At 60.2% G+C, this 9,742-nt stretch overlaps 1 long non-coding RNA gene and 1 gene segment (V, D, J or C); both read right to left on the bottom strand.

Moving 5' to 3' along the window:
* Positions 1 to 639: 639 nt before the first annotated feature.
* Positions 640 to 7,410, bottom strand: LOC121100934. The gene is made up of 2 exons (XR_005832710.1): positions 4,338 to 7,410; positions 640 to 2,464 (listed from the first exon to the last, which is right to left on the bottom strand). It is a non-coding gene; the product is annotated as an uncharacterized LOC121100934 (long non-coding RNA).
* An 832-nt stretch (positions 7,411 to 8,242) lies between these two features.
* The window catches only part of LOC103682243, a 21,368-nt gene continuing 19,868 nt past the window's right edge, over positions 8,243 to 9,742 (bottom strand). Inside the window, 2 exon segments of the C gene segment in view lie at positions 8,243 to 8,520; positions 8,821 to 8,969. Coding sequence covers positions 8,512 to 8,520; positions 8,821 to 8,969 — 158 coding nt within the window.

Here is a 9,742-nt window from a genome sequence, read left to right on the forward strand (position 1 = left end):
GCGGGTCGGATTATTGACGCAGGGCTGACACGAGGTACATCCGTACTAATGCTTGTCCTCTGGTTCTGCGCCTGCCGAGAGGGCAGTGTTCACGCCTCCCTCGACAACGGTGAGTCTGTCGTTCTTCTGCAGGCATTTCTGGCTTTAGAATCTGAGAGCTGCAGTCCGGTGTGCACACTGAGCGCTGTCATCCCTCTTTGTGCCACTAAAGCTTCTTGCCTCTACGTCTCTCTCCCTTGAGACCAGTGTGGCCGCAGCAGCTTTCCTTGGGTGAGCACCACTGAGCTTAACCAGCTTCACATTTTATATTAAAACATAGACCATGAGGGGCCCCTGGGGGGCTCAGTCGGTTACGCGTCTGCCTTCGGCTCAGGTCGTGATCCCGGGGTCCTGGGATCGAGCCCCGCGTCGGGCTCCCTGCTCNNCAGGAAGCCTGATTCTCCCTCTCCGTCTGCCCACCCCCCACCCTGTTCGTGCTCTCTCAAATAAATAAATGAAAAAAAACCATGAACACAAAAACACATTATATATAGAAATATCCCCCACACTGTTGACATTTACGTAGAGCATTGAGCCCGGTTATATCAGCGTTCGTGAGCTTCCCGTGTGTGTGGATTCATGCACGTCCTCAAAGTTGGAAAGCTTTTGGCCATTATTTAATCTATTATATGCGGGTATATTTGTCTCGATATACTCGAAACCGTGAATTCAAACTGATGCACCCAACCACCTCCAGCACAGGCCCCGTCTAGTTCTCTCGCCCTCGGGGACTGTGGTTCCCTCCTCTCCTCCAGCACAGGCCCCGTCTAGTTCTCTCGCCCTCGGGGACTGTGGTTCCCTCCTCTCCTCCAGCACAGGCCCCGTCTGGTTCTCTCGCCCTCGGGGACTGTGGTTCCCTCCTCTCCTCCAGCACAGGCCCCGTCTGGTTCTCTCGCCCTCGGGGACTGTGGTTCCCTCCTCTCCTCCAGCACAGGCCCCGTCTGGTTCTCTCGTCCTCGGGGACTGTGGTTCCCTCCTCTCCTCCAGTCTTCTGTTCACTTACTTGGTGGCTCCCGGTGCACCGGCTTCCAGTCCCTGCTGACACAGACACCTTCCTGTCACCTCCGGGGCGCAGGTCTGGGCTGCCTTCGTGGAACCTCCGGACCCTGCTTCAGACCTCACTCCCTGCCCCCGCCGGGGCCCTGAGCTCTGACTCTGCATGTCCCCACCCCTGCGGGGGCACAGACCTGCCCACCTAAGAGCTTCAGGAGTCAGGACAGGAAAAGATCCTGGGTTCAATAGTGTCCCCCCAAAATTCATGCCCAGTCAGAGCCTGTGACTGTGACCACATTTGGACATGGGCTCCTTGCCGAGGTTATCAAGTGACGATGAGGCCATATATGAGTGGGTGGGCCCTCCATCCAGTATGACTCTTGTCCTTCTGAGAGGAGGGACATGTGGACCCAGCGACACGGGCCAAATGCCACGTGAGGCAGAGATGGGCGCGACGCGTCCAAGGCCGAGGGATGCTGTGTCTCCGGCAGCCACCCAAAGCTGGAAGGGGCAGGGGGTCATCCCCTCGAGGTGCTGGAGGAAGCATGGCCCTCGCACACCACGACGTCAGACTTCGAGCTTCCAGAACTGTGCAAGGACGGCCCTGTGGCTGTGTGACGGGAGCACGGTCCCTCCGGCGGACCCGTGCTTTTGAAGATGGCGCTGCCTTCTCTTGGTTCCGTTGCTCCCGCTGGGGACCGTCTGTGTCACGCTGCCCAGAAGACGATGCAAGTGTGCCCCTCCCGCGGCTGCTGGTGGGGGGAGGGCGGCTCACGTTCCTGCCGCGCCCAGTCTTTTCCTAATGCTTCAGCTTATTCAGTAAATACAGTGCTCTTGAGTTTTTCTCTTCTTGACTCATGTTTGATAAGACGCTGCTCCGGGGTTTTCCATTTGATCTCAACATTAGTGGAATACGTCGATCCATTCCTTCCTCTTCTGCTTCTTCATCAAGGAGCAATTATCTCTCTGTTCTCGTTCGTTCTTTATGCACGTTTTGTCCCCTCCCCCGTCCTCCTGACCCGTCCCCTCAGAGGGCTGTGCTTTTTATTTTTTTATTTTTATTTTTAATTTTTTAAAAATATTTTTATTTATTTATTTGACAGAGAGAGACAGCCAGCGAGAGAGGGAACACAAGCAGGGGGAGTGGGAGAGGAAGAAGCAGGCTCCCAGCGGAGGAGCCTGATGTGGGGCTCGAACCTAGAATGCCGGGATCAGGGAGGGCTGTGCTTTTTAAGAAACAGTTTACTTGCTGTGCCTCGCAGTTCTTTCTTGTCTTACCTTTTATTCATGTTTTTTGTTTATAGGATGATTGTCTCCTTTCTTGTTTCGTGTTTCTTCTGTTGCTCTTTTTCCAACTTGTAAATCTGGGCTCTTCATTAACTCGGTGTTTTCTCTTTTCCAGACACTTCAGGCTGCGGATTCCTCCTCGGACCTGACGTGAGACATGGGCCAGTCACTCACCTTGTGACGTAGACTCCTGTCCCCTTTGCGGTGTTGTCAGGGAGCTTGCTGCATCGTAGGACCCAAACATTTCAAAATCTACTGCGTTGTGACCCGCGCCCAGAAGTTGGTGGTCTCTACAAGTTTGCTGTGTATTTAACGAGTAGTTCTCCTTGACTTCTGGGTCGGAATCCCATGAAGTCTGCTGGCCCATGCCCGTGGTTCTGCTCTCGTCTGTCTGCATGGCTCTTCTCACTTCTTGCACCCAGTCTGCTTGGGCCTGGACCCCACCTTGTCACTGACACCGCTCTTGGGGGGGCAGCACGACTTCTGCTGTGCCCAACCAGGGGGTCGTCCCCAGCCCCATGACAGGACCCGTCGGAGACGCCGGATGCAGCTGGAGCCCCTCCCTCTCTGACTCCTGCTTCCAGCCTCGGCCGACGAGGCCCCTGCTCCTGGCCTCTGGCACTTCCTGCCTCCCAGCTTGGCCTTCTCGTCTCTGCACACTCCATCCTTGCTCATCCCTGCCATCCCGTGAGAATGAACGCCAGCCCTGGTGGTTCCAGATCCAAGTCCCCATCCCTGGTCTCTTCCTAAACATGGCAGTCCCAGGTCTTGCTGTCGGACCCGGCCCCAGTGTCCCTTCTTGGATGTCCAGTTGGCAGCTCAACCCACCGTCCCAGGAAGGGAGCTCTTGTTTCCCTGATCTTGGGAAGTGGCAATTCCATCCAAGCTGTGGGTCAGGAGGCCCCGTGGGTGCAGTTCTGCCTGCGTGCAAACATGTCAGGTCCTCCCCCCACCACGATGTGGGTGATCTGAGCCCTGGTCTCTGGTGCCACTGCCCCCAGCCCACTGCCTCTGCCTCCCGGTCAGCCTTCCGCAATGGTCACCACCTCAACCCTTCTGGGGTTTTCTCATCCCCTCATCCCCTCGGAGTGAGGCCCCGGGCTCATGCCTGCCCCAGGACCCTCTCACCTGCTGCCCCTTCTGCCTGCAGTGTGCCCCGACCAGCTCCTTGCTGACCCTGCAGGTCAGTCACCCCCTCCAGGAAGTGTCCTGGTCATCGGCCAAATAGCAGCAGACGTTGATGTCTGCGTCCGGCCTCCTTATCTTTTACGGGGCATTTACTTGTTTTTACCTGTGCTGTTTGTCCCTCATTGGGACACTGGTGCCGCAGAGTGGACACCTGTCTGCACGGCGGGCTGGCAGGGAGCAGCGGCTACCTGAGTGGGTGGTCAGCAGTTCGAAGCTGCTTTCCTCTGATTATTTGTGACCATTAGCAATTTCATGCATGTCCTTGGTTATTTGTGTTTAAACCCACTGGGAATGATCTTCCCCTTCCACCTTCTGCTGAAAACTTTTCCTCGAAGGTCAAGTTTCTCCCGCTCTCTGCATCATTGCACCACTCATTCACTGGGACCCCGTGATGGTCAGCTTCACGGTTAACTTGACCAGGCCGTCGTACTCAGATGTCTGGCCAAACATGAGTCCAGAGAGTGAAGGTATTTTAAAAATGTGATTAACATGTAAATCAGTGGACATAGAGGAATGCTGATTGCCTCCATGTGACGGTGGGCCTTGTCTAATCAGCTGAAAGCCTTGAGAGAAAAAAGGCTGAGGTCCCAGGAGGAAGAGGGGCTTCTGCCCCAGACGTCTTCTGACCTGACCGCAGCATCCACTCCGGGTCTCCGGCTGCGGGCCTATAAAAGTAAAAGTAAGATTTTAAAATAAGATTGAGAGATTTACCTGTCATCACGTGCGCACACACACACACATCAATCGTCTATCGATCACCTATCAATCATCTGTCTATCAGTCATCTATCTATCTGGTCTGTCATTGTTTATTCTCCGAAGAACTCTGACCTGTACTCCTTTTGATGTCGGATGCCTTGGCCACCGTCTCGCGTCCTTTTCACTTTGTTTAATGGAGACTCTGCCCTGACAGATACTTAATCTTTGCTCTGTGGGCAGACCTGCCAATCTTATTTTTTGAAGTTCCTGGCTCTGCTGTCACTCCGAGAAAGTGCTCATTCACCTCGAGAGAGTGTAAACGCCTCCCCACAGTTCCTCTGGTCCAATTGTTGGTCCGTATCGGTCAGTAATGCTGGTCGGACTTTGCCTTCGTCCTGACCGTGGGAGCAGGGTCCTGTCTCTGTGCTGACGGAGTCTTGCTGTGGCCGTTTGTCTTCCAGAATGACCTCAGCAAGCCTGGCCCCGGCTGCGGGTCGGGAACGGACATCAGGTTGCAGAACAGAACTCTGCCTTCCGCCTGGGTACCGGGAAGCCTCGGTGCACAAGCCCGGGGGGCGGACGCCAAGAGAGGGGGGTCGGTGGGGCCCCACGCAGGTGCCCGGGGGGAATTCCACACCGCAGGACCAGGCTTGTCAAGCCTTGATTTAGGTGCGGGAGGCGGCTGTGTCCTGTTGATCACACCGCTGGAAACAGATGTTTTTGCCCAGGGCGGGCGGCGTGCAGGCCCGTGAGGCTGTGGTGGCGCGGGTGAGCTGCAGAGCGTGCTGGGAAACGGCCCCGGCCTGCGCCTCTCTGGGCTGCGCTAGGGCTTGTGGCCACAGCACTGGGGAAGGGCCCGAACGCATTGGTTGCATGGAGGGAAGTGGCCCGGCCCGGGGCCCCACGGGGGCGGTCACATGCCGCCAGCAGACAGATTTCTGTAGTTGGGCAGAGGTCAGCTGGGGCTTATTTAAGACGAAAGGGGAAGTCGGGGTAGAAAGCCGCCCACTGGATTCTTCTGTTGCAGAAATCCGCCTGACTGGCCAGGAGGGGCTGGGGCCACATGCGTTAGGGAAATGCATTTTAGGGCATTTTATAAGTATGTTTCCTGGACAGAAGGAAACTCAAATACAGACTCCCTGGGCCCAACCAGGTGCCGACCACGCTCAGGGGAAGATGCGGGTCGGGGGCTTGGTGCCCGGCCCCCGCCCATTCTCCCCGGGGCCTGCGGATGGGGCCCCACGGTGTCGCTCCAAGGCTGTGGGAAAAGCCAGGGACTTCCTTGGAAACAGCTGGGGTCCCATGGGGGCTTCTCCAGGAGCTGCTGGGCTGCAGGACGTGCCTTAGGTCTGAAGGCCCAGGGGCATGTCCTCCTTGAGGCCGGCCAGACCATTCATTCATTCCTTCTGCTACTGTGGATGCTGCTGTGTGCATGGGGCCTCGAGGCCAGGCTGGGAGGTGGACAGAACAGGGGTCAGGGGGCCTGGAAGGCTGTGAGGAGGTTGGTGCTGGGCAGGCCTGGGGCTCCGGGCTGGGCTGGGCCAGCTAGGTTGGGGGTGCAGAGCCCAGACCTTGTTCCTGGTGTAAAAGGAGCCCATCAGTGGGTTTGAGCCGGGGCTACCGGGACACATGTAGGTCCTCAGGAGACGGCGAGGGCTGTGGGGGGAAGCCTACAGGCTGACCGGACAGCAGGGAGCTCTGGGTGGGGGTAACGTGGCTTGCAGCGTGCGGGAAGATGGTGGTGATGGCTTTGAGGTGTCTTTTGGGGTCCACGTGGCAGGAGGTCATTTACGGAGATGGAAGGTGGGGGAGGGTAGGCTTCTGAAGGATCTGTAAACTGGTGATGTGTGCAGGTGGAAGTGCCGGGAGGTGAAGGCGGTCCTGTGCAGCAGGTGGACACGCTCATTCACTTGGCAACTGCTTGCTGAGCACTTACTATGCGCTGGACTCTGCTCTGCGTGTAGGGAGTCGTCAGGGAGTGACGGGAACACTGTGCTCTCGGCATTAACTTTCTCGGGGAGCTGAGACATAACCACCCAGTATGACGAGAAAGGGAGCCATGGAATGTGCCAGAAGGAGCAGAGAAGAAACTCAGCAGGGGCCGGGCAGAGGACAGGGGGCGTAGCTGCCACAGGCCCCGTGTGCGGATCCTCAAGCCCTGTGGGAGACTGAGGCCTCCTCTGACTTCTGGACGCAGGGCTGCCCTTGCCGCTGAGAGGCTGCCGAGGGCAAGGTGGGCAGGGTGGCCCCATGGGATGCGACCAAGGGTGGGCCGTGTGCACACCAGGGCGGTGGCTGGCCAGTGCCAGACACGTGACCTCTAGACCGTGTGCCATGGGGCTGGGACGGCAGGATGCCTGCAGAGATGCATGGCCTGAGCCCCTGGAAGGTGGGGCCCCCTGGGCCAGCGGGGGTCAAAGTCTGACAGCAGCCCTGGGCCAGGGTCCGGCATGGGCAGGCAGCCCCTCCGGAGGCTCAGCCCGTCTGGGGGCTTCCTGCTTTGAGAGCAGCACCCCGGCTCGTGCCCCTTCCCCCACCGCGTGGCCACAGCAGGCCGTCTTGCTCTGGTGTCACACTGCCTTCTCCTGTGGGTGCTGTGACAACGCTGGCCCCTTCGGCCAGGACCTTCAACTCTGACCTTGACGCTTCTGCAAGTGTCTTTGCCCTGGAGGTCACGTGCAGAGCCTGCAGGGTCCTGTGTGCATGTTTTCGGGGCTGTGAGTCAGCCAACAACAGCCCCACGTCCAGCTGTGGCATGTTCCATGTTAGTGGGGGTTGAGCTCCCGTGGAGACACGTGGCATCAAAGTCCACATGGAGGGACGAGGCGTGAGCTGGAGCCATGAGGCTGGAGGAGGGTGGGTGAGGATGGAGGAATGAGACAGCGTGGCATGGGGTGCTGGCGGAGGTGCTGCTGCAGACTGGCTGGGGTGGGGAGGCTGGGCTTGGCAGTGGCTCCCCCTCACTCTTGCCCCTGGCCAGTGGGTGGGGAGGGCAGGGAGCACAGGAGGCGTCCACCACGCTCTCCTGTCCGCTGTGACCACTCCCTGTCCTGCAGCCGGGGACCCTGGGTGACGGCAGGACCTCCAGTGCTGATGGTGAGCTAAGCCATGCCAGGGTCTTCTCAGAACCCCTTCAGGCATGATGGCATTTACTGCTCACCCCGTTCCACGGGGGAGGTGTGCTCCTGCCCACGGCACTGGAGGGACCTGATACAGGAAGGCCTGGGGTCGTGCCTGCAGCTGTGGGGCCGGGCACCCATGAAAAGGCTCCATGTGGGGGCTGTCCCAACTCCTACCACTTAGGGCTGTCTTCTAATAGTGTGTGTGAGCCTGTGTGTGTGCATGGGCACGTGTGTGTGTATGTGTGCCCGCACACGTGTGCCTGCAAGTATGAGAGAGGCACCTCCCCGTGCACATGTGTAAGCATGTGTGTCTGCACGTGTGTGCCCACAAGTACGGGAGCGGCACCTCCCTGTGAACATATGTAAACATGTGTGCCCACATGCCTGTGCCCGCAAGTACGGGAGCAGCACCTCCCCGTGCACGTGTGTAAGCATGTGTGCCCGCACACGTGTGCCCACAAGTACGGGAGCGGCACCTCCCCGTGCACGTGTGTAAGCATGTGTGCCCGCACACGTGTGCCCGCAAGTACGGGAGCGGCACCTCCCTGTGCACGTGTGTTAGCGTGTGTGCCCGCACGTGTGTGCCTGCAAGTACGGGAGCGGCACCTCCCCGTGCACGTGTGTTAGCGTGTGTGCCCGCACGCGTGTGCCCGCAAGTACGGGAGCGGCACCTCCCCGTGCACGTGTGTTAGCGTGTGTGCCCACACGCGTGTGCCCGCAAGTACGGGAGCGGCACCTCACATTCCCTTCAGGGCAGAGAGGCCCCACCAGCTTCTTCCCATGGGGCAGCTCCCACTGTGCGCCCTGTCTCTACCGCATCCCAGTCCTGGGTGTGAATCCCTGGACGCTTGCCCTCAGCCCCCTGGGTCCTCTGACCCGAGGCAGACCCAGATGACTGAGACGGGGAGACAGGAGGCAGGTGGAATGAGCAAGGTTGTTTATGGAGCCGGCTGGCAGGTGAAAAGGCAAGGGGCTGCAGTGAGGACTGCTGGCTTGGGGACGTGCAGGGAATGACACCCTCCTCTCTGGGTCTGGTGGCTGAGCTCTGGACAGAGGTGGACAGAGGTGGGCCTGGGATGGGCAGAGATGGGGCTGGAGTCCAGGGTGGGCCCCTCTGCCCTTGGCGACAGCATGGAGGCCGGGCCTCCCTTCTCTGCAGATGCCGGGCGTCTACTCTCCTGGGGTCACTTCACCTGCAGTAGGAGCCCGGGGTCAGGAAGGGGGCGGGTGTGAGGGGCAGGGTCCCCAGAGGCCAGGCCCCAGGCCCCTGAGTCCTGCCAGCCAAGTCGGACGTGAGCAGGAGCCCAGCATCTGTTTCCACAGGAGGAGGGCGGAGGCCGCGGGGAGGGGGGGTCTCCGCTGTCTCAGGGCTGAGAGGCCCGGGCCTGTGCCGTGGCCCCTGATGGCCGTATACACCTCCGCTGCCCGTGGGCTCCCTGGGCCAAGCCCAGAGTGTCCCCCAGCCTTGCACACAGGGGTGCTGGTTGCCTTACCTTGAGGAAGGTGACAAAGCCGCTGTAGAGCAGAGTGAGGAGGAAGAGGGCTGCGAACGTGGGCCACAGTCTGCTGGCGTCCTCCAGGTCCGTGGAGTCCCCGCCGCTCTCATCGTGGCTCTGGGGGGCTGGGGGGGCCACGGCCAGACCTGGGGAGCAAGGGCCCCGGTGAGAAGGTTCAGCCTGCCCACGGCGGGCTGCCCAGGGACAGGCGGCGGCTCTGGGCGCCCCTCTCCTGACATAGCGCCCCCCCGACGCGTGTCTGTGAACTTTCTCCCTGCCACCCCTCCCCCCCGACACCGGGGCTCCGTGGAGCCAGGCGGGCCCAGCATCGCCGAGCGGCGCAGACGGACTGCCACCCAGCAGGCTGCCACATAAGTCAGCACATCCCCGTGACGAGTGTGGGTGGGAGATGGGTGGCACCCAGCAGGTGTGGACACACGGGGACCCTGCCAGGCCGCGGTGGAAGCCCCCGTCAGGAGCGGCTGCTGTGATGAGCGGGGCCAGACGGACCGGGGACAGCACTCTACGCGGAAGGAGCGCCATGCTCTGGGACGCAGCCTGACGCCAGGAGGGCAGAGGGGCCCCGTGTAGCTGGAGTGGGGAGCTCGGAAGGGGAGCCGGGGCTGTTTGGGGTCCTTCAGAGCAACAGGGAGCCCCCCAGGGCCTTGAAGCAAGGGCCTAGCACGTCCAAGCATCCACTGCACGGGGGCCTTGGGGATGGGTCCAGCCGGCACACTCCCTCCCCTGGCAGGAAGTCCTGACGGAACCATCGCCAGCGGACGTGCTCCTGGCTGTTCCCCTACACGCATTTTCTGAGGCTCCGCTCTGGGCTTGACCAGGGCTGCCGACGCTGGGTCTGGGGCGGTGTGGCCCAGGACCCGCGTGCCGTGTCATGGGCGCAGGAAGCAAGCGTGGAGAC

The sequence above is a fragment of the Ursus maritimus genome, unplaced genomic scaffold (assembly GCF_017311325.1).
Source record: "Ursus maritimus isolate PB19 unplaced genomic scaffold, ASM1731132v1 scaffold_58, whole genome shotgun sequence".
NCBI classification, from domain to species: Eukaryota; Metazoa; Chordata; class Mammalia; order Carnivora; family Ursidae; genus Ursus; species Ursus maritimus.